The sequence below is a fragment of the Leptidea sinapis genome, chromosome 15 (genome assembly GCF_905404315.1).
Source record: "Leptidea sinapis chromosome 15, ilLepSina1.1, whole genome shotgun sequence".
NCBI classification, from domain to species: domain Eukaryota; kingdom Metazoa; phylum Arthropoda; class Insecta; order Lepidoptera; family Pieridae; genus Leptidea; species Leptidea sinapis.
The window spans coordinates 7776295-7802120 of record NC_066279.1 but is presented as its reverse complement, the minus strand read 5'-3'; the positions used below and the strand labels follow the sequence as shown (position 1 = coordinate 7802120).

The window sequence follows — 25826 nt, the reverse complement described above, 5'->3', positions numbered from 1 at the left end:
AGTTCAACAGCGGTGACTCAAAAGCTGTATTTGACATCGTCAAAGGTGATGAAAGCTGGATATATTGCTACGAACCCGAAACCAAAAGACAATGAGCTCAGTGGGTGTTTCCTTTAGAGGATCGGCCAACTAAGATATAGAAAGGAAAAAGGAAAAAGTCCTCGAAGCAGGATCCTCCTTGAAGGAGGCTCCGTCACCACGACAATACTTTAGCGCACTCCGCAAAACGGACTGTAGAATATTTGACTATAGCAGGACTGGTGTGGAGATAATGAGTCATCTGTCATACAGTCCTGACCTGGCGCCCTGCGACTTTTATTTATTCCCAAGAACTAAAGATAAAATTCAAGGTTTTCGCTTTACGAGCCCTGAAAATGCGGTGAAAGCGTACGAAAATGCCATAAAAAAATAGAAGAGACCCCTAAGGAAGAATGGGCCAACTGCTTTTCTCTGTGATTCCATCAAATGCGACGATGTGTAGAGAGGAACGGAGATTACTTTGAAAAACAATAAAAGAATTGCCAACTTTCTACATTAAGCCGTTTTTCATTTTCTAAACATTTTCAGTGTTACCTAGGTATTAATTTAATTTTACCTTAGGTATTTATTTTATTAACTTTATTTTTAACTATGCCAAGGAATACGACAGTGCAACACATTCCGCAGTCTATGTTAAAGTCAGCGTTACTGTTAACGTTAAATTTGACTTAAACCTTAAGTATAACAGCTAGTATGATGCAACCCAACCTTATTTGTTTATTGTTATGAACTATAAGGTCATAACTCATAGTACATGCGCACCAAGCTCGGCAAAGACAAAATATATTACTTCTTTAGTGATACTTATACTTCTTGATCTTATAAAGCTATATAAACTATTAAAAAAAATGCACTATTCGCTCTTTTAGAATCTTTATTTTAATTCAGAAAAGGTACTCGGGTATTTAAATAAAAAACCAGATAGGTGAGGGCTGAGGCTGATATTATGCTGTCAAGTTGATTGCGAAAAAAAAATATTTTAATTATAATATATATCTATTACAATAATTGGTAATATTTAAACAGATCGCTGATAGTCGATAAACATTCTGAATCGAGTTTTGCTCAGAGTTGTGTTATTTCAATTCAGATGTCCCCAGAGTAATTAAAACAATTGCTCGGACACAATCGTGTAGACATCTCGTGCGTCAATCGCCACAAATAATGATAACGCTATAACCCTTGTTATCGCATATCCCGGAACGTCTGCAAGCTTTGAACAATACGGATCTATCGTCTATGTGTTAGGTAACTACAGCGGTATAGCGCCAGTTTACTGCATTTAGAAGTCTATATAAACAAGTGTCCACTTTGATACATTTTACTGACAAGCGAACTGTCGCGCCCGCTTCCAAGCATCGTGTTACAAGCAACGTGGTGTGCTCTCAAGTTACGCGTGATTCGTAACAAAAATGTACAACAGAACAAGTGCGACTCTAATGTTGCAGACCATAATGGTGCTAATGGAGAAGCAGAACTTGACGGATGTCACCAACTTCCCCGGCACGTTTTATGGTTAGTGGATTTTTATATGTGCTATGAATACTAATATAATGGCCTACCTATTATAATTTCACGATATTTGTTGACGAAGTTTTGCTAGTTGGTCGATAGCTTTAGGTTCGAAATGAACGTAGTTTTGGACTCCTTATTACTGCTTCTTGGCCTATCGGTATGAAAATTAACATTTTTTTTTTAAATTATAAGTAATATAAATTAATAATTTTTTTATTTCACAAGAGGATGCGGAGATCGAGCGCTGCTATGATAAGTTTGGATGTTTCTCGAAGGCGTATCCCTGGACCGAGCATCGACCTGATAATAACTTTCCAGCTCCGCCTGAATCTCTAGGAGTGAGGTAAGGATCGTTGTAATATTATCATCACATATTTATAGATCGAATTCGTCATCTGTGCAACTGAAAGATTGACACAATATACCATGTAGACAATCGTCTTCTGCTTCTCTGTGTCTTTTTGTTCCAACTGGTTGTGTCACTATTATCCAAGTTTTTTCCAACATACTCTTTGGAGTGAACTTCCTTTCACTGTGATTCCAGCTCGATATAACGAGGATGTCTTTTTTTATGGTAGAAGAGGACAAACGAGCGTACAGGTCACCTGATGTTAAGTGATCACCGCCGCCCACATTCTCTTGCAACACCAGAGGAAACACAGGAGCGTTGCCCACCCTTTAGAAAAGTGTATGCCGCTTTATTTCATAGGTACATGTCGTATCGACCTGGAAGCACTACCGCACAAGGAAGCTCATTTCACAGCTTGGTTGTACGTAGGAGAAAGTTCCTTGAAAACCGCACTGTGGTGGAGCGCCACAAATCCAGATGGTGGGGATGATATGATAATTTGTGGCGTCTTCTTCGTGTCTTCTATGTATCTTCTCTTGCAACAGAGAAGGAGCAGCGGTCATGATTTACTATCAGGTTACAGTTGATTGTCTTTCCACTCCAAAAATAGAAGTTTTATATTTCAACACGGATTGCTTATTTTTATAGTACCTAATTTAAAATATTTCGATATCTCACATATAAATAAAATACTTTTTAAATGATTAAAACAAAACGTGCCCCCTGAATACGAGCTCTGAAAAGGTCACGAAACGTCAGGTTAAATAAAATTGTAATAAAAATGTAACTTTTAGGTATGCAAAAACTAATGTAAAAGCACAGTTACACGCGTTTTAAACCTTTAAAAAAAATATTTCAATGTGTAACATTCGCGTTAATCAAAGAAAATACTCATCTTATCAAATATTATATCTCAAATTTACCAGGCTCCTTTGCACCGGCTGCCGGCCAGATTATGGTTAACACAACGGCGCCTATTTCTGCCGTGACGCAGTAATGTGTAACCATACTGTGCTTCGGTCTGAAGGGCGCCGTAGCTAGTCAAATTACTAGGTAAATGAGACTTGACATCTTATGTCTCAAGGTGACGAGCGCAGTTGTAATGCCGCTCAGAATTTTTGGGCTTTTCAATCATCTTGAGCGGCACTGCATTGCAATAATCAGGGCGTATCATTTACATCGTATCATTCATCGTATCATTAATGACATCAAAAAGAATTCTAAATGAATCAATTTTGAGAAAATAATTGCCTTTTATGCCTTTACCATCAGCTGAACGTCCTGCTCGTCTCGTCCCTTGTTTTCATAAAAAATAGAAATATACATAAATAAATATTGATTTTGAATAATACATATTAAACGATTTACGTCCGTATGTTTGCAGTCAGTGCATCAACACGTTATCAAACTTCAAAGAAGTCTGGCAAAGCCTTCTGCTTATCTTGGATCAAAGTCCAGAATCCATATTGTTTACAACACGCCCACTGACTGTACTTAATGAACTTGCAATCTGATACGTACACTTATGACCAGCGTATGATAGTTAATTTTGTACTGGATAAGCTTTGTGTGTATCGTCGTGTAATCGCGAATTTAATATTATTCAAATCACACACAACATTTATTTATTTATTTATTTAGGAAACTTTACAACATTTCTAGTTTTCAAATTAATACTATAAACTATATACATTACGCCTATTGCCTATTTTACAAAGTTTCTTTGACAGACAGGTTAAATTATAAATTTCTTTTTAGACAGGTTAAATTATAATGAAATAATAAATTTAAATAGGTATGTTTTTTTTTAAAACGAACAGTCTTCAAAAAAAGAACAAGTGATTTCAAGAGTAACGCTTTTCTTGGGATGGGTATAAAATGTTAAACTCGTATCAGGACACGTGGCCTGATCGTGAATTCGTAAGACAGTCGTTGAAATAATAGATGAAAGATTTATACTTCTAATAATTATAGTTCGGCTATTTCAACTTAATGATCATACGTTCATTCGACCAGTGGTTGAATCATTGTGATTGCGAAGCCGAAACACCGCGAGATCGAGGGATCGAATATCAGCCGTGAAATATTTTACGGTTTAATTAAGTATTTGGGTTTTTAAGCTTTGTCATTAGCGAAGACTCTCCCTAAGGCTATCGCCTTAGGGAGAGTCTTCGCTATCGTTATACTTGTATTTCTGTTTCTTATTTTTTTTTATTGAATAGGAGGACAAACGAGCGTACGGCGTTGCACAAGAGCGTTGCCGGCCTTTAAGGAAGGTGTACGCGCTTTTTTTGATGTCAAATGATGCCCATGTCGTATCGTCCCGGAAACTCCGCACAAGGAAGCTCATTCCAGAGCTTTGTAATACGTGGAAGAAAGCTCCTTGAAAACCGCACTGTGGAGGACCGTCACACGTCCAGATGGTGGGGAGGATATCCTAACTTGTGGCGTGTCGTGCGAAGGTGGAATATTATTATATTATTTTGTATAATTTTTTTTTCTTACTTCAGCTACCATAAATATAGTTAGAGATTGGTGATGATGATGCTGGTAATGAAGATGGTGAGAGTCGTTGAAATTTTGGACGAAAGTTGATTTTTCTGAGAGATAAACTTTTTAATGTAAAATAATTGTAATAGTTCTAAAGTGTTAAATTTTTATGTAATATAAATTGTCATTTTTGTGTACGATAGCGGAATAAATAAATATTGTATTTAACCACATAATTGCTAGTACTTTTATACTGATAAATAAGGAAATTCGTGCAAAATTATTCTCACTTCTGCCGGCACTCTTTTTATTTTTTATTACTATTATGGTAAAGGCATATTATTTAGCTGGACAACATAATATATAATAGGTCAGTTTCATCTATCAAAATTAAATTGTGAAAGTTGGTTATTTATAGTGTTTGTTTATAGACAAATTTTTTTAAGTACTTAGCATAAAGTGGAATTATTTTGTAGATAAAAGTACCAGTTGGATATTGGATCTTTACGATCATTTTAGATTATATTTAAAAAAATCGTCGAATAATATGCAGTTGAAATTGATAGTTTATACAACGTGCTACAAAAACCCTGTAAAAATATAATTAATTATCAAAGCCAAAAATTTTGTCAACCGTAGTAAGCTGTTATGCTAGGGAATCATATAATTAAACAGAAAAGCCTACGTACCTATTTTACCTAATAAGTGTCTACTTTAATAGTTTTTCTATTTTTCATTCGTAAATATTTGCTACCTCAATACAAGAGTATCATTATACTCAAGTACAGGCTTCTAAAATTTATTATGTTAAAGACAGCGTGTTGGATCGGGTTTTCGCATCAAAAACACCTACCATGGGGCGACATGACACGCAAGACACAACGCTCCCGACGAGCGAGGTTGTGTGAGCAAGGCGGAGCACACTTTGAACCATTTTAATTTTAAATTAGGTAGACATTTAGGTACATTCTGCGTAGTTTTGTCTTTAATTTTACTGAAATAGGGTTTGCACATCAGTGAAAATAATTAATATTTTTTTTATTTTTTTGGGGTATGCTACACAGCATAACTAAGGTTCTTAAATATTGTGGGCTCTTTATAAGGCCCCATTTAACCTCCTTTCAGCTTTACGGGTCGTTTTGGAACATCCTGAAGAGATCTGTTAGACTCGGTTCATGTTAAGTCGTCAAGTCGAGTTATCATTGGCAACTATATAAGGTTTTTAGGCCTCGATATAGGTACTTATGATATAAACCATGGACATGTTAGCATTCTGACGCGGTATTTGTTGAATCTCAATGAATCAACATTTTTCTCTACCAACAGTCCGAGTAGTCTTCAGAGTATACTCTGACAGTGGAAATCCCGGTTTAACAACCTAAGTAATTGAGATTCAGTTAAATATTTGAAAAGGTGCGAAAAGCCCTCATGACTGACAGGTACACCGCGCGCTGCTATTACTGTGTGTAGTGTAGTGACGTCACCGTGGGCAGCGACCACGCACCATCGCACGACACGCCACAAGTTAGGATATCATCCCCACCATCTGGATGTGTGGCGGTCCTCCACAGTGCGGTTTTCAAGAAGCTTTCTCCCTCGTACTACAAAGCTGTGGAATGAGCTTCCTTGTACGGTGTTTCCGGGACGATACGACATGGGTACCTTCAAAAAAAGCGCGTACACCTTCCTTAAAGGCCGGCAACGCTCTTGTGATTCCTCTGGTGTTGCAAGAGAATGTGGGCGGCGGTGATCACTTAACACCAGGTGACCCGTACGCTCGTTTGTCCCCTATTCCATAAAAAAAAAAAATGCTTTTTTTCCTGTGAGAATTTGCAACTCATCACCTCTTAAGTTACTAAAGATGTAGTTAAGTTAGAGTCGATCATTTTGTGCAAGGATATTAAAGGCTAGCCCGGTTTAAAAAAGAATTAATAAGATATACCCTTGCATCTATAATCTATTGCTGGTACATGTTTGCTGGTACATTTTACGTTCACAAAAATCGTCATCTTTTTGCTCTTAATAGTGATTTTCATTATTATAACACTAGAAATAAGGGATTGCTTGTAACTTATTCTAGTAGGCTTCATAAGATACATAATAGCTTTAAGGGTAAATGTATACACTTCTATAATAAAGTTCCCAGCCACTGTTCAGGCATTATCTATAAATAAATTTAAATGTTTTATATAAAAATGGCTTTGTCGTAAATCCTATTACTCCACTGCTGAATATCTAAATGATCGGACAGCCTGGGACTAGATTATGATTATTTTATAGCGATAGAAATGACTGTACGATATTGTATATTTTTATTGAAAAGAGCGCAAAAAAAGAATGCTGGGAGAGTTTCTTGCGCCGCTTCTTCTCTCTCAGAGCGCCATTTGTTTCCGAAGCGGTAGTAGTATCTAGTAGTTATTAGAAATGACATCAAAAAGAATTCTAAAGGAATCAATTTTGAGAAAATAAATGCCTTTTAATGATATATGAAATGCGCCACTTAGGGCATAAAACTGATAAGTTTGATACCTAACGCTTGAAATGAAACAATGAAACGATAAAACTCAATCGTTTGTGTTGATTTAATGTTGCCGATTGTAAACGCGAATACAATTCTATCAATCTTGTATCAACTGCGTCAAAGGTCTGTATGGACGAGACTGTCCTATTATCGAGTACCAGCTGGTACAAAAACTCAAAACACTGAAAGCCAGCAGGCTGTCCACTGGTGCGAAGAGTACAGAGACGTTTTTATCCTCCACAGACTAATATCTCAAAAGTGATTTTTCTCCTCGGTAACATAAGTGCCGGTGTAAGTCACGCTGAAGATTTTTACACATTTATATCACAGACGAGCAAAAAAAGAAGGACTCCGCGCCGTGATATTAGCAAGTGAAGCACCGTTATGCTAGTGTGTGTGCGGTTACGGGGGATACTAGTTACACAATTTTTTCTCCCTTAAATAATCATTTATGGCAACAAATACTTATATTATAGTATCGTTTTTACACTTTTTCACAACGCACGACGGCATTTTTAAAATATTTTATTGAGACGCAAACTGATCTGTCACAGACGATGACAATTCTCATAATGGCCGCCTATCGGCATGTAGTAGTGTAAGTGACACGGAGAGGAATTTTTTTTCTAGTCCGTGATTTATATGTATCTTTAGAAAAGAACAAAATATATTTATTTTAATTCTCTATTTATTTAATGAGAGTACTGACTGATTGATATGTAGGAACCATAAGTAACATAATAACAACGCATTTTTAAAACTACCTTCATTAAATGTTATGCTTTTTTTTTAAATATTAAAACAATTTGACTAGAATGCGATAGACTGTGACCATGATATCTGCAAAGTAAGCGAAACTTTGGAAGATGGAACTAATGGAAAATATTTAATTTTATAATTCAGTTATGATTACATGCTTTTTAATCTATTCTTATAGAATATATACATATATATTATATTAATAAACTATTCTTAAATACTTGAATCTTAGATCATTAATTATACGTCTACATATAGTGTGACAGCTGTGAAACCGTCGAAAAAAAAATGAGGTTGATAGTTTGAAGACATAGATTCTCACGCGCGCTAAAGTAATAAACATGGCCTGCTTTCATCGGCAGCAGCAAGAGGCTCAGTCTAGACGTATAAATTATCTAACACTTGAAACGGTTCCTATGTTTAAAACGAAATTCCAATTAACGTTCTTTATTCAGATAAGGCGCGGGGGCTCGTCCATGACACCCATATATCAATACAGAGACTAAACAAATATTAACATTCTGTGATTGCATTGTGACGTATTCAAGATAATTATATTAACGAATCGGTTGCAACGTGCTTTTGTCTCAACGGCTTCGACCTTTGTACCGATATTTCTGGATGTGTGAGGAACGTTATCGCTATCTGTTGTTTTTGTCATAATAAATAGGGGTCGCCCTTGTGCAATCAGTTTTTGGTATCGCAATGATTAGAATTAAAGTTTAATATATGACGACTCTGTGTGATTATAAAAGTCTAGAAGCCAGTGCATATGTCATTTTAAAATGTTAAGAAATTTCCTTTATACTTCGCCTAGTATCGAAGTCGCGGTCATCTTGTAGGCAAAGCCAAATTGGCTTCCAAGAAGCTGGAGGTCATAAATAGTTTACGGCAGTTGTTTCAGCCGGCGAACATTCTAGCGCTCTACAAAGCACAGGTCGAGCCACAGCACCGAAGTATCGAAGTGCAATGCCCCCTGCCTACTCCTAAAATATATCGTGGCATTAGTCGTGTCGAATCCTACTCTTAGTTACATCGTATTCAGGGCCGCCTGAGAAATAGGAAGTCGACGAGAAGGGTCGTGTTACGTTTTTTTACATTTTATTATCTGCAAGTTTTGTATTATTCATTCAATTTAAAATGGTCATTATATTATATTCATTACATAATTTTTAAATATTTACATTTTTTGTAAATGATGCAAATTTGTGGTGCAGAGTCTGGCATGGTCCTTAGCGCCTAAACTATATTAATATATATATATAATAAATTCATTCACTCTAACATCGTAAAAAAATCAAAATATTAGTCTATGGTTACGATGTTGTTACGATAAACGATAAGGAATACGAACATTTATTAGAGTAGTGTAGTTGCGATATATTCGGAGCATTATCGTTTCGTTCGGAATATATCGTTCTCGATTTTGCGAGTAGATCTCCTGTTTGAATTGTCGGGAATCTCTAATCTCTCTGTGAACACTTGGCGTTGAGTAGGGACGTCGCTTCATTGTATCTTCTACCAATTTTTTACGGGCAATATTCCGAAGAGCTGTTTGACCTTTTCTGCCGCCGAATTCCCCTTCGCACGTCACAAATTAGGATATCATCTCCACCATCTGGATATCTCGCGTTCCTCTATTGTACAGTTTTTAAGGAACTTTCTTCCGAGTGCAAAAAAAGCTGTGGAATGAACTCCCTTGTGTTGGTGTTTCCAGGACGATACCGCATGGGGGTCTAAAAATACATACACTTTTCTAAAACGCCGGAAACGCTCTTGTGATTTCTCTGATGTTTTTAGATAATGTAGGCGGCGGATCAGGTGATCCATACCCTCGTTTGTCCTCCTCTTCCAAGAAGAGAGAAAGAAAATATTTTGAGAATGTGTCACTTCCAACGATACCTTGTCATTTTGAGGCATAACGCTCATGGGAATTAGAATAATAATGTGTAACTGGTTGGGTAGAAAACCTACTATTATTACAACTTCCTTGTGCAGTGTTTCCAGGATGATACGACATGGGTAGGTACCTGCAATAAAAGCACGTACACATGCTCTTGTGATTCTTCTAGTGTTGCAAGAGAATGTGGGCGGCGGTCATCACTTAAGATCAGGTGACCCGTACGCTTGTTTGTCCTATCTTCCATAAAACAAGACAGTGGGACAGTGATACTATCATCTATTTCTGTTACAAAATTTTTATATTAGATAGGAAAAGTGGCAAGTTACCTATTCACCCATTGACGTTCTATGTAGAACTTCATTGTATTCACCCGATAGAATGTAAATATCAGACGCCCTTGGATATCTGCAATATTGTCGTATCGGGAATACAGCTGCCAGCCGTCAGATCATTGTACAAAATGGTTGTGGTGTCTACAACATGATGCGCGAATTCCGCATTTCGACCAAATGTCCGTCGGCGGAAATCGGCTGCTGTAGACATGCATCAATATATTATGTAGAGAGACCATACACCTCTACGCTGTAAATAAGCTAATCGGAGGTTACTTTTTTTTATGAAAATAAGGGATGAGACGAGCAGGACGTTCAACTGCTGGTAATTGATACGCCCTGCCCATTACAATGCTGTGCCGCTCAGAATTCTTGATAAACCCTAAAAATTCTGAGCGGCACTACAACTGCGCTTGTCACCTTGAGACATAAGATGTTAAGTCTCATTTGCCCAGTAATTTCACTAGCTACGGCGCCCTTCAGACCGAAACACAGTAATGTTTACCCATTACTGGTTCACGGCAGAAATAGGTGCCGTTAAGGTACCCATAATCTAGCCGGCATCCTGTGCAAAGGAGCCTCCCACTGGTAAAACCAACCAAAAACACGGCACTTGATCGTCGATGATCCCAAAGGTAAACTTACATTGGTGTCCCAGTTTGCAATGAGAGGCACAATAAAACACTCCATCCATCGGTGTTAGCGCCTAAATCGTCCGTGATGGTTTACGATCTATTGTGTGGGCAGTGTGCTTCTTTCGTCACTGATGATCCCATTACGAAGAACAAATGGGGAAAAATATGAAATTCTTTGAGTTGACTTAAGAAATTAGTGTGATGTTATCATTTGTTTCAGGTATGCGGTGTTTACTAGAAGAAATAGAAAGCTGCCCGTCTTATTAAAAACAGATGACACAGAAAAAATACAAAATGCTAATATTGACCCGAAGGGACCATTTTATTTTATATCTCATGGATTTCTGGAAGGAGGACATAAAATATGGGTATAATCTTTAACCTTAATTTTACTTCTTTGGCATAATAAAAAAATCTTAAATATGTTTATTCCTCGTGCTATTTTCTTTCTACAAAGAAAGTATTAAATACAACCAATGAAAAAATGATTATACCACATAATTTAGTAAAATACAGTTCATTTAAAGATTCTTTAAAATACCATTAATTTCAAGTTCTTATACAATAAGAAAGATTGGTTTTTTACGATTTATACAAATTGAAATTTATTTAATTATTCTCGTCCATTGGCTACTGTCTGTTGACATATGAGTTACAAGAGGCTTATGGTAGCTGTAATATCATACAATAATATGAAACAAATAGTACACTTGACCAGCTAACGTTAGGGTGTCGAAATTTCGTGACGGTGTGCGCGCGCATCGCAAAATTCACTCTAATATTTTTTCCCTAACGCGCCAAAAGAAATATAATTTCAATAATTTCGGACAGTGTAACTCAATGTGAATAAGTAAATATTTAATTCATTTTTAATTTTACTAAGACTTTTTAAAAGTATAAATTCAACAGTAGTTAGCAAATGCCGAAGCAATTATGTAAAGGCCAATTTTGATTGAACAGATACAGAATATGGCAGATGCTTTGTTAAATTTGGAAGGCAATGACGCAGCGTCTGTGATTGTGGTGGACTGGAGGAGAGGCTCGCAGCCCCCGTACGGACAGGCTGTGGCCAACATACGGCTAGTGGGCGTTATGACTGCACATCTTATGTATAACATTTATGTAAGTACTCTCATTTACTAATTTCGACACTATGATGGCCGTTTTAACGTTTTCATTTCATGAAATAACGTTAAATAATCATAACTTCATTTGTATTACTCACGCGGGAAAAGTAATATCTTGGTTCTCGCTGTTGCGGTTGAAAAAGAGCCGTTTGTCCATTTTAAAATTACGTGCGTACATTGAGTGCGAGAATTTTATTTGTCGTTGTTATCGAAATTGAACAGCCCGCGGCAACTGGACATACCAGTTCATTCTTGTAAACCAAATTAGCAATAATTTTAAAACTTCTGGCAGCTGGAGACGCCGATTCTAGCCTGCAATACCTTTTTCGAGTATCAAAGCAGTCAATTTCATTATCAATTGTTCATTTCTACGTATTCGCCGTGAGAGTAAAAACTTGTAGTTTTGACAAGTCAAAGTCCCAACTGCGCGTGAGCGAGCGACAGAAGCTCCATTTATAGTAGACTAGCTGACCCGGCAAACGTTGTTTTGCCATATAAAGTATAATTCACGCGATAGTTTTATAAGTAATAAAATATTGCCTATATTATAGCCTGTACATCATTTTGTTCTATTGTCAATAGTTTTTGCAGCGCACGCAAAAATAGGTTTTCGATTTTACACCTTGTGTTACAAAATAGCAATTTTATTACGGATCCCTAATTTTGAAAAAAAAAACATAGCCTATCCTCGATAAATGGACTACCCAACACTGAAAGAATCATTCAAATCGGACCAGTAGTACCAGAGATTAGCGCGTTCAAACAAACAAACACCGCAGCTTTATAATATTTTATAGTAGATATGTACAAAGGTACCGTGTGTTTGATGCGATGCGAGCAATATAGACCGTTTATATGCGCGGGCTGTCGCGCGCCTTTAATATTGTATTCGATGGTTTTCCGCGCGTAATTTGGAAGAACCTTAAGAAACAATTAATTTTTATTATTGTAGGGGCAGTGTACTTTTCATAAAAAATCGCTTTATTATTATGTCCGTCGTTACTCATTGTAACGTTATAGCTACTATTTATTTTACTATTTTTTGTTATTTCGGTTTAGTTGGTGCTCATATCACATTCTTGTAGATTTTCACACCTATAATAGGGATTCTGGAAAACGCCATGGTATTTGTGAAACACTTTCACATTTAAAAGCTCAGAACGTGAGTAGGCCCAAGCGAAATGAAGCAGTTTTAATGTGGTCGTTTATGAGCACATACGTTTCCCGCCGCGTCAGTGTCATTCTGTCAACTTCCAGGACAATCAGTGCAAAATTTAATTGAAAAATGACTTACTGTGCAATGACAGAGTGTCACAAAGCGTCTTATAATAAACATTATGATAAGAAAATCACATTTCACACCTAAATACTATTTCACTACTTTTAATACATTCATCAAAACAGCAAAATAAAAAATATGCTGCCAGCTATGAAAGTACTATATAAGTACCCCGAATTCCTCTGCTGGGATAGTTTTTTGTGTTTATTGGTAGATATTGATAGGAGGCTAAAATGTACGACTCCACATGATGTTACAAGTATTCAAAGTCAAAGTCAAATAATCTTAATTCAATTAGGCTTAAACTATGCGCTTTGAATAGTCACTATAAATATTTCTTTTAAATTACTGACTTTATCATATGTTCGGAAAAAGGTGAGCTCGTGAGAACTACCGGCCACTCTTTTAACCGATTTCAAAAAAGGAGGAGGTTTTCAATACCCGACGTATGTTTTGTAAGTGAATCTTCTTTATCGACGTATGAGAGAAATTTTATAGCAAATCGTCACCATTTTCGGTTACGCGCCATTTTGTTTTGTTAAATCCAAGATGGCAGCCGCGCAAAGTTATGATTTCAACAATATTGATATCGAATCCGAGGTTCTCGAGAGTGCAGAGAACGAATTTGGTATCATTTTTGAAATCCAAGATGGCTGCCGTGCAAATTTACGATATCAACGATTTTAGTTCCATGTGGCACAACAATTTCTGATTGCCTACAAGTTGTTTGGCATTAGGGTTATCATTATAACCACCACACATACGCATAGCCCAAAAATAATTTTGCACGGCGGCCATCTTGGATTTCAAAAATTATCCCAAATTCGTTCTCTGCTCCCTCGAGAACCTCGGATATAGCATGGAACGGCGCCTCTATCGTCTTGCTTTTTCGTTTCATCGAGTTTCAAAAAACAACGATTCTAAAGAACTCTTTTCTAAGATTCTAAAGAATTCTTAACTTGCACTTCAAAAATTTGTTGCAACAATAATTAAATACGTGCTGTTTTTATTCAATTCTTAATTTGTATTTTATTTCTTCTTTCTTATTACATACAACCCAGTATTTCTTACAATTTACTGATTTAGGGAAATGTCTATTCACTTGCAACATTATTTGGCTGTCTGTGTGCGTTTTGGCGAATGTAAGTATGTGACGCTCACGCACACATTAATAATTATAATGTTACTTCTATAATGACAGGAACTATGAACTAAACCATCGTTCTGAGCGTTATAATTCTATGTTTAAAAGCATTAAATGCTTTATTTTGTGCATGCTTCCCGCCATATCCCTACCAAGGCGCCCAAAAATTACAGACACTGCAGCTTTTGCTGTTCACTTGGAAATTTGAATATGTTTGTATATGTGTATTAATAAATTAATTATTACTAAGCGTACATTATTACAAAGCTAGTTTACTTTTGTTCCTAGAATTAAAATAATTTTTCAGTTGACAATATACTCAATTTTTTTTCAGAATAATTTAAGGTTGCGGAATCTGGAAAACTTCCATTTCATTGGTCATTCACTCGGGGCACATCTGGCTGGCTATTGTGGACATGCTTTGCAGAAGGTACCTATATGATAAATACATTTGTAATTAAATTATAAGGCTCGTTGCGTGCGGTGCATGGAACATAAAAATGGCAAAGTACATTCTTTTTTGTTAAACTAGCTGACCTGGCAAACGTTGTTTTGCCATATAAATTATTTATATAAACCTTCCTTGAGCTTCAACAAATCTATTACAAAAGATTTCATCACATACAAACATTCTCTTGTATATACATAGATTAGATTATCACAATACAAAAATGTGATCTCTTATTCATTTAATACAAGTGTTAAATAGATTGTCATTAAAATTACCATGAACGAAGTTCGATGTCCTGACATTGGCTAAGTTCTGGGGACCCTTCCGTAAAAGCCATAATAGAAAGAATAGAAAATATACCATGGACAACATACATCATGGCTAACCTTGGATCTATGCTTATCGTTAGTAACTTTTTGGGGTTACTCAGCGAAAATTGACAAAATGAGGCAATTTCTTTTAACTTTATGCAATTTTCGTATAAAGCATATCATAATATCTGATACCGCCGTTTGTGCAATATTATTCAACAGGAATCTGAAGTTTTTAGAAACTCACCTTAAATTAATTGAGATGCGGAAACAACAAAATCTTATCTATATATCAACAATCGGTGGAGTATTAATTAAATCTACTTATCAAATATAGGCCAATATTATTTTTAATGATGTGATTCAAAGTGATTGTTATTGTAAGATATAATAATAATTCATGAGTATCCGGGTTGATAGGTCGATTAGTCGTTAGGACGGCATATAAAAGATTCTATATGTACCTATGTAGCTAAGCTTTTTATACGCTTTATATTAGCTTCACCTGTATGTTTGTATGTTTGTAACCGACTTCTTTGGGCGCGATTTTGACCCACTTTAAACGGCTAGATTTCGTTCAAATTTTGTAGATTTATCGAGGACCGACGACATTACACTAATTTGACTAAAAAATGAAAAATAAATAATAGTTAAAAAAAACTAAAAAGCACGCTATATATAAAATTCAACTAAAAAATAGAAAATAAATTTAAATTGAAAATAGTGTAAAAAAATATATTTTATGGTAAAAAAAGCGTTTTTAGTTGAATTTTATATAAAGCGTGCTTTTTAGTTTTTTTTACTATAATTTATTTATAATTGGATTTGGCATATTTATATTTGGCAAATTCAAAAAATCATAATGATAATATTTTTTGTAGATGGACCAAAGTATGTCTAAAATAAATTAAATAAAATTAAAGTGAAACTAAGTATAATATATCGGTCTATTTGAACATATTCCATGTGTCGCAGACGTCTTCTTTGTTTTTTCTCTACGAATTCCGGTATAGCATCAGTACAAAGCGTTCATCGAGAGTATGGGTCTTAAGTACCTAAACTAACTTTTATCGAATCCACAAAAAAATCGACATTCATCTCATACCAATGGGAGGCTCCTTTGCACCGGATGCCGGCTAGATTATGCGTACCACAACGTCGCCTATTTGTGCCGTGAAGTAGTAATGTGTAAGCATTCCTGTGTTTCGGTCTGAATAGGCTGGTAGTGACCCTAACTTTTTTTTAATTTAAGACTGTTTTACAGCACTGGATTCGTTCGATGCTGACTTGTATTTTTTAGCCGACCAAGCCAGAATTGTTCGTTCCTCACGAAGATATAATTCACTGTAGAGCGTCGAATAAGGAATGTATGAATTAGGAAATCGAAAATACTGTACTTGGTGAGGTGCGAACCGGTGAACTTCGCCCTGTGCTTCTGCGGGGCATAAAGAAAATAGGGAAGTACCAGGCCTATGGGTGTCGTAAGAGGCGACCAAGGGCCAGTTTCCGTGGTTTTTCAGTTACCAGTGGGAGACTCCTTTGCACTGGATGCCGGCTAGATTATAGGTACCACAACGGCGCCTTTTTCGGCTGTGAAGCAGTAATCTGTAAGCATTATTCTTTTTCGGTTTGAAGGGCGCCGGAGCTAGTAAATCACTAGGCAATTTAGAACTAAAATCTTATGTCTCAAGGTGGCGAGCACAATTGTAGTGCAGCTCAGAAATTTGGGTTTTTCAAGAATCCTGAACGGCACTGATTATGGGCAGGGCGTATCAATTATGATCAGCTGCTCGTCTTGTCCCTTATTTTCATAAAAAGAACTCTCCTTAAGATTCTTCTTTTTATTGTTTTGTTTGCTAATATTTGCGTTAATTTCCAGGAGTTTAACCTAAAGCTGGGTCGAATAACCGGGCTAGACCCGGCTGCGCCATATTTCAGCAACACCGTTACGTTGGTGCGCCTGGATCGTTCCGACGCGCACTATGTCGATATCATACACAGCAATGCCATGCCCCTCTACTACTCAGGTGAGCTAAGATAATACTATATCGCATTACTACGGGCACCTTCAAATATTCGTGAAGAAGGTGTATGTACTTCATTATATAACTAGAACTCATCAAATTATCGTTGTTCTTTGATGATTTTACTTAAGCCTTCACCGAGGCAGAGTATAACTATGGACCTCGTAGGACATTCATCGAACAATTTGGAAACGTTTTGGAAAAAGTTAAGTGAAGGTCCGAAGCACCCGGAACCGGCTTGCATGTATGAAAATAGTTACGAATGTAGAAGATTCAAATTCAAATATTTTTATTCAAAATAGGATGTGACATCACTTTTTGAAAGTTAAAAAAACTACCACCCATTCCAAAACGAATGCCACAGCCCTGAGAAGATCGGGCGCAACAAACTCAGCGGGCCTTTTTATCAAAAAATATGTTTACAAAGTAACATTGTACAATTAAACTTATTATTTAATAGCCTGAGGGCGTTCGCTCCATTCCCAATCTGTGCTATCATTGAAATGAAATGTATTTATTGCGTCGAATACAGTATACATTATAGATCTTAAATTTATTGAAGTGTCTTCTATTCGGATAATTTAAATTAGCATGCAAAAAGTTTACTTAAAATTAAAAAAACCTTCACACTATAAAAATTTTATCATTAAGAAAGAATTAAGAAAGTCATTTTAAATGTTATTGTAACCTTCACCACACAAACGTTTTTTAACAATTCTTTTGAATAACGTAATACTTTTGTTTTGAACATTTTCAGGGATCTTGTTGTAAAAGCATACATCGCCCCCCACAAAAGACTTACTAACTCGACTTAGCCGAGTCGTAGGCATTATAAGCTTATGTCTGTTCCTGGTGTTAACATTATGGTTATAACAGTTTCTAGCAAATTCACTTATGTGCCTATGAACATACATTACATTATCAAGAATATATTGAGAAGCAACATTCAAGATGTTAATTTCTTTGAACTTTGCTCTCAATGATTCTTTAGGACCTAGGTTATAAATAGCGCGAATAGCCCTCTTCTGCAGCACAAATATTGTATTAATATCGGCAGCGCTGCCCCATAGCAATATACCATAGGACATAATACAATGGAAATAACTAAAGTATACTAGTCGCGCCGTATCTATGTCAGTTGTCTAACCTTTTTAACCGCGTATGCTGCAGAACTAAGTCTGTTCGCCAATCCTTCAATATGGGCCCCCACCCATTGTAATTTGGAATCCAGAGTAATGCCAAGGAATATAGCAGATTCCACCGGTTTTATCACCTCTCCGTTTAACATAACACTAGCATCAACATTTTTGACATTTGGTACGGTAAATTTTATAAATTTCGTTTTCTTGCTACAATAATATGTTATTAGCGCTAAACCAGTACACGATGTCAGATAGAATATCGTTCACTTCGTCATACATAGCTTGGTTTCTTTTCACTTTGAAAATCAGTGAAGTGTCGTCCGCAAACAATACTACCTTAAATTTTTTCTCTATAAGATAACAAAGATCATTCATATAAATAAGGAAGAGGAACGGTCCGAGAATAGACCCTTGTGGTACCCCCATACTGAGAGGAGTCCCAGGAGATCTCCTGCCATTCACGTCGACCTTCTGAATTCGATCTAAATGAAGATCGAGCACAGTTCCTTTTATGCCATAGTGATATAGCTTTCTAACCAGCGTTGAATGTTAAACACAATCAAAAGCCTAAGATGAATCACAGAAGATGCCAAGTGCATTCTGCGATTCCCCCCAGGCATCAAAAATATTCTTGATAAGCTCAACACTATGTGCGTGATGCGCGTGAAGTTTGTATGGCGCTCTGTTGTCTATGTCTATTCCAACGGGAAAAGGGCGATAGTGTATGTATGTATGTTATACGAGTTATTTCCAGTAGCCCTTGATTTGTCGATTTCAAGTCAATTGGAATTCTTTCGGCGGGATCTATCCAGCTTTAATAAAAATAATAATACTTTATTTCAGACCCTTGATCCATAGTACAGACACAGTATAAAATATGTAATTAAAATAAAGTCAAAAATATAAATTACAAATTAATACTAAGCGCACATTAATACTAGGTTGCAATATTTACCCAGCGTATATTTACATTTCTGAAAGCATCAGCCTGTCAGACAGACTTCTGATAATGCCGTTATTACACGTCTCAACCCTGGACATGAAAGATGCAATTCTTTTACGCTGAATAGAATTAAACGAATCAACCCTAGCCAGCGCGTACATTTCTGAGGCGCTATAGCAGCGTTTCAGGCCCATGAGGAATCTAAAAATGCTATTGTAGGCGACTCGTATGCCATCATGCGACTTCTTAGAATAATTAGTCCAAAGCTGACACGTGTAAAACAACTGGCAGAATGACTTAGAGAGTAATTCTCACGTCAGGCGCTGAACGTTTAATTAGGCGTTTGCTCTACAGAGTGATCAGTAAAACAAATATGACTTACAACTTTTATGGTCTCGTAAATATTGAGGATTTTGCAAAGAACTCGATGAAAGCATCTACCTTGAAGCAATATTCTAGGTCTTTTTTTTTAAATTCGATTTAAAATTCCAGGTTTTGGAATATCGGAACCCATAGGCCACGTGGACTTCTATCCAAATGGCGGATCCACGCAGCCCGGGTGCAAAGACGATGGAGGGTACCGCAGTGTGGGTGACAGCGACATGTACATGCAGGTCGTCAAGTTCGTAGGCTGCAACCACGAGAGGAGCTATGAGTACTTCACTGAGAGCATTGCACCCAACTGCCCGTTTATTGCCATACAGTGCAAGTCTTATGAGGTACTTTCTATACGTCAGCTAACAACTAGGACGATAGGAGCTTACTATATCGTATATAATCGCTTCTGTTCATTCATAATTTTTTTTTTCAATTCTGCTACCGAAACGCTCAATCTGCATAATATATATAACAACCTCAAATTTTACTAATTGAATGAAAATAAGTTATTACTCCGCCCATTCCCCTTGCTATACCACAGATTTCATAATTAAGAATACGAGTAAATAGTCAATATTTTTTTATGGCACCACAGGTACAGCGCTGCATTACATAATAGTAGGTAATTGATACGCCCTGCCCATTAGAATGCAGAGCCGCTCAGGATTCTTGAAGAACCTAAAAATTAGTACATAAGGTGTTAAGTCTCATTTGCCCAGTAATTTACTAGCTACGGCGCTCTTCAGACCGAAACACAATAATGCTTAAAAATTACTGCTTCATGGCAGAAATAGGCGCCATTGTGGTATCCATAATCTAGCCGGCATTCGAGGACCATATGTTCCATACGGTTACAATTTTATGAACCGGGATTTATGTAGTACCTTCTACAAACTGTTAGAATATTTCTGACTCAGGAAAATAAATAAAGTTTAAGCAATACGGCGATATTCCTATTTTGAAAACTATAAACCAAGTTAAAAAACCGTTTTAATCTTAATATATATAAATCCAGTGTCCTGATGTTTGTTTCCAGTGAACTCCTAAACTAATTAACGGATTTGAATGGGGATTACTTCATGGAGTGCAGTATCGTCCAACTTAAGAGATACTTTCTAATTCGATTTGGGATCCAAAATTATTTTTATTTCCAACTAGCTGACCCGAGAGACGTTCTGTATATAATAAATACAATAATGTTTTTATATGAATTTGTCAATAATTTATCATAACATCAAAAATTACTTCATAAAATATGCACCCTGCTGTCGTAATGAAATTGTTTCACAGCAGAACTGTCAAACCGTGCGTCAATAAATTCTCTCATAGAAATTATGTATGGACACATCAAAGGAAAAACAAATTTGTTGTTTTTATTGAATTTAGAAGCATTTTCCTATTAATCACCTTTTAAACCTTCTCTGGACTTCCACAAATAATTCAAGACCAAAATTAGCCAAATCGGTCCAGCCGTTGTCGAGTTTTAGCGAGACTAACGAAAAGCAATTCATTTTTATATAATATATAGATATTTGTTTTGTATGGACATATTTTCTATGAGAGAATTTATTGACGTACGGTTTGACAGTTCTGCTGTGAAATAGTTTCATTATAATAACAGGGAGCATATTTTACGAAATAACTTTTTGATGTAATGAAATATTATTGACAAATTATTAAAAATAAACAGTATTTTATGTATTATGTACAGAACAACGTCTGTGAGGTCAGTTAGCTATTTATACATTACTTTAGTCCTTCATCCAAACTAACGATCTTTAGCTCTGTAAAATATAAAATATTAGTGTGGTTTGCTGTTTATAATATTAGCTCGGCAGTTAGTGCTAAAGTGAAATCACCTTTTTTTAATGATTCTATTTTTTGTAGCTCACTTTTTATGTTATTTTGCAGAGTTTTTTGGCGGGTAACTGTTCCACATGCGACAACAAACATCTTTGTATACCCATGGGCTACCACTCTTTAAATGTCTACAGGAGGTTACAAATGGGAGAGCTGGTCGATACAAATTCCAACATAGCTTTGTTTGCTCTGACTGGAGGCAACAAACCTTATTGTAGTAAGTTATCTCTTATAGACAGTTATTTGCAATACCGCCTGCAGTGGGTTCTTTATGCATCTTCTACCGCATATATGTATGCACGGGAGTACCAACCTCAAAAGCTAAACTAAACTTTTCCTGAAAAATTTGAGCCCCCCCCCCCCCCCTTGAGGTCATTAGAAAATAAGAATCAGCACATCCCTGTTTTCTAATCGCGTAATTTTGAGACATAACTCGGTGAGATGTTATATCCATCGAATTGTTAGATCAATATATCGATCAAATATATTATGTCAGATATGTCAGTTGGCATATCTGACATAATACCTATATCTGATGAACAATTTCAACGCAGTGGCAGGAATAAAAAATAAATTACCTACTTGCCAAATAAAAATGATCATTAATTAGTTAATTTTTCCCTTAATTATCGGTTGCGAAACCAGAATTTATTCGACCGTTCTATTAAATTGACAGACGTGTTACTCGAACATAACGTTGATCTAGCCGTTCGGAAACCGAGGTTAAGTCAATTGTGAAATCACTTATAACTTTATAACGAAGCTTATATGTCTAGAATCCAATGAATAGTTTTGAATTTACATTAATTCACTGACGATTTGATTTGAGGTTAGTTCTCCCGTATTAGGTAATTTAAAAAGGTCGACCTCTTCCCATGTTTTTTTTTTGCAAGAGATTAAACCAGCGTGTTGTCGAGCTGTATGTCGTATCGACGTGGTAATACCATGTTAGGTAATTCATCCCTCAGTTTAATTATGCGTCGTAGAAATTAGAAAAGGACGTGACGTATCCATCTGAGGATAATATTTATGCCAGTGTGCAATTTGATGTTAGTTTTTGGCGGGTACATCTAGTCGGTATATATTTTAGGGGTACACTATGAAGTAACATTGAAGGTGTCGAACTCCAGCGAGAGTAGGATACATGGACCGGATGTCGGGAGAGTGTCTCTGACGCTGCTCGACAGAAACAACAATAAAAGTGATCATAAGTTCCTCAATACTGAACAGTGAGTATTCCATTACTTTTATCTAATAATCCAGCTAATTGTAGTCCGCATAGTCCACGCGTGCTCAGAATGGGTGATGCCGCCATCTTAGTGACGTCATATTGTCACACTTCCAAAATCAACAATCATAAGTGCCGCTTTTTTTATGGAAAAAGGAGGACAAACGAGCGTACGGGTCACCTGGTGTTAAGTGATCACCGCCGCTCACATTCTCTTGCAACACCAGAAAAATCACAGGAGTGTACGCGCTTTTTTTTAAGGTACCCATGGGGTTTTAATAGTTGTTGTATAATTGGACAGTTATAGAATATAAGCTATATAGCTTAAGACCTCATGTCCACAACATTTTTCGCCGTGAAATCTCTATTTAAACATTCATTCTGCCATTTACAAAAAATTCAAATAACGTTTTATTAGCTAATAAATATAAAACTGATAAATGCAGCTATTTGATATTGATTGATCAGTATTCAATCTTTCTTAGGCCAGATGTTTATTAGGAGTAATTTCAATTAAAATATGAAGTTACTCGACTCCAGGGGCCTATCCTTAAGATGGGTGAGGGATCCTTCATCATTGATACTCCATTGTTGGGCTTTGGCAGTGCTCCGTTTCAGTTAGTATATGTTTTGATGTTATGACCGCTCGTAGCCAGGCTGGCTTAGTTGTGTTATAAACATTTCCGGGATGCCATTATGTACTGCTTTCACCAGTCCTTACAAATCCACTGCTATTTAGATCAAAATCTGCTGTCGGATTGTGGCGATCCCACTAACCCATGTTTGAGGCTCTCCATTCTTTTCCATTGCACTGTTGCAATGAACGCTCCACCCAAATATATAATATTGATGATCCTAATCTACGAAGTCGTACCATGAAATTATCAGAATCCCTTCGGATTGTTAGCTGTTCTGTTTGTTCCGTAAAGTCACACGGTATTTAAATTAAATATCCTACATACAACCTACGATTATCATGTGACCTAGTATGCAATAATTTATCATTGCTTCCTTGTGCAGTGATTCCATGATGATACGACATGTTTTCCTTCAAAAGAAGCGCGTACACCTTCTTTAAGGGATATATTTCATCGGGACATCACGGAGGCGCGACTGGTTGCCCAAGGGCCGGCAATGCTCCTGTGATTGATCAGAATGTAGGCGGCGTTGATCACTGTACACCAGGTGACCCGTACGCTCTTCCATAAAAAAACTGAGATATTACGTTGTGTCGATTACAGGGTTAAGACCCTACAGGACATAAGATACCGTACAGGCCATAAGAAGGCTTAGTTAGATCCATAGAAGGTAATTGCAAATAATTTATTTTCCAGGAAATACTATAGGCCTGGCTATACAGAGAAAGGATTGATTGCATTCAAGGACACAGGACACCCACCTGTTGCAGCAATTGTTGAGTGGAAATATGAAACAGATTTGTTGAACCCGCTTACTTGGCGGCTGTTGAAGTCTTCTAGCATTTACATCGAGTATATAAAGATATCTTCGATCGAGTACAACACTGAGTAAGTATCTGGAGAATATGGACGTTTCTATTTATGTATTGGTTAACGTTTTGCAACGAATTGAAACTTAACTATATTTGCATATTTGCACCACTCAACTCTACATTTAGTCTGGCCATAAATACTGTTACAATTAAAAAAAGGATATGTGTACTTAGTTGGGCACGCAAGAAGTCATAGTTCTTTGGTGGAATTAAACAAAAGACCTTATAAACAATTTTCGTCGGCGTATTTTCCGTTTGTAGAAAGAATAATAATGTAATAAAGAAGGTATAGGTAAAACCAATAAAAATATTATTATGACGCATAATTTAGTTAACTATTCAATATGGCGTACGGCAAGTACTGTTACGTTCCCGCAATTTTTTGTAAACTTTTACCCCCTTATTCATAATGGTCCGCTAACTTAAAACAGCTGCTAAAGAGTGTTATTTCTTATTCTGACTTAGATCAATAGAAGAAGACAGAGTGAGAATTAGCAATGCTTTAAGTTAGCAGACTATTTTTAATAAGGGAGTTAGACTTCAAGAGTGTTCGAATCTACCTATTTAAAACTATACCTACATTATTCGTCTTCATTTTATTATAAGTTCAAAGCGAAATAGGACTTCGGAACAACACTTTAAAACCAGAAATCGATTGAGTCATGCGTATTTCTAATTACTTCAGATAACATTATAATGTTGTATTTTTTCACAGGATAACCATATGTCCAAAACTAAAGAAACCAGCTGTCACCAACTTGGCAACCATTATGAAACCCAAATATTGTGTTCACACATAATACGTTAACATGGTGTACTAAAACAGCCTTTATAACAATGCAATTTATTTACCAAAAGTATTCTTATAGTATTTCTTTATTAAATAAGCTATGTGTACTAAAATTATTAAAATATATTTGTAAATACTTTATTAACATAAGTAAATATTAATTGTATACATATTAATTATATATTAAGAAAATTAAATATTAATAAAATGTTAAGACTTTTAATTGTTCTACCGTTTAAAGTTTTTCTTCAGTAAATACCTACACAGGCATTTTTATTTCCATTCCTGTTATGAAACCTATAACTTCAATGGTGTTTCAAGTTTTTTTTATGGAATAGGAGGACAAACGATCGTACGGGTCACCTGTTGTTAAGTGATCACCGCCGCCCACAATCTCTTGCAACACCAGAGGAATCACAGGAGCGTTGCCGGCCTTCAAGGAGTGTACGGGCTTTTTTTAGAGGTACCCATGTCGTATCGTCCTGGAAACACCGCACAAGGAAGTTCATTCCACAGCTTTGTAGTACGTGGAAGATAGCTCCTTGAAAACCACACTGTGAAGGACCGCCACACATCCAGATGGTGGGGATGATATCCTAACTTGTGGCGTGTCGTGCGAAGGTGGAATTCGGCGGAAGGAATCAGGTTAAACAGCTCTTCGGAACACTCCCCGTGATAAATGCGGTAGAAGACACACAATGAAGCGACGTCTATACGCAACGCCTACGGTTTATATGACATAGAACATTCTGTAAAAGGGTGCACAAACTTAAGATGGCAACAATTTTGTAATAACTTGGTATTGCAGGAGATAAATCATCATAAACTGACTCACAATAATATAAATTGAGGACAATTATATAAAAAGAATATCTACGTCTTATTTTAAGGATTGGTCTCCGCTGCGCTCCAACAAGATACCACAGGCGAAGTTGAATAGTGCGGCAACTCATACTACGCCCAAGAGGGCGTACTCGAGCCAGTCTCGCACAATCTGTGACGTTGACGTGCCACATGTTTTGTTAAACTGCTAATAATTGAAACTAAAATGTCGGGTTACGTACTAAAACTTTGTAAAAATAATACGACAACAAAT

The 25826-nt window shown here is 36.4% G+C and overlaps 1 protein-coding gene across 2 annotated transcripts; it reads left to right on the top strand.

Moving 5' to 3' along the window:
- Positions 1-1150: 1150 nt before the first annotated feature.
- LOC126968286 (pancreatic lipase-related protein 2) lies at positions 1151-24938 on the top strand. 2 transcript variants are annotated; one of them, XM_050813184.1, is made up of 11 exons: positions 1151-1554; positions 1780-1897; positions 10764-10911; positions 11504-11665; positions 14428-14523; positions 16735-16882; positions 19457-19683; positions 21254-21419; positions 22293-22431; positions 23765-23956; positions 24656-24938. In XM_050813184.1, the coding sequence occupies exons 1-11, from the start codon at positions 1452-1454 to the stop codon at positions 24738-24740; spliced, it is 1584 nt and encodes a 527-aa protein (XP_050669141.1). In that variant the 5' UTR covers positions 1151-1451; the 3' UTR covers positions 24741-24938. The 2 variants fall into 2 exon arrangements, with proteins under 2 accessions (XP_050669141.1, XP_050669142.1); XM_050813185.1 differs by lacking the exon at positions 1151-1554 and adding an exon at positions 1661-1711.
- The last annotated feature ends 888 nt before the right edge of the window (positions 24939-25826 follow it).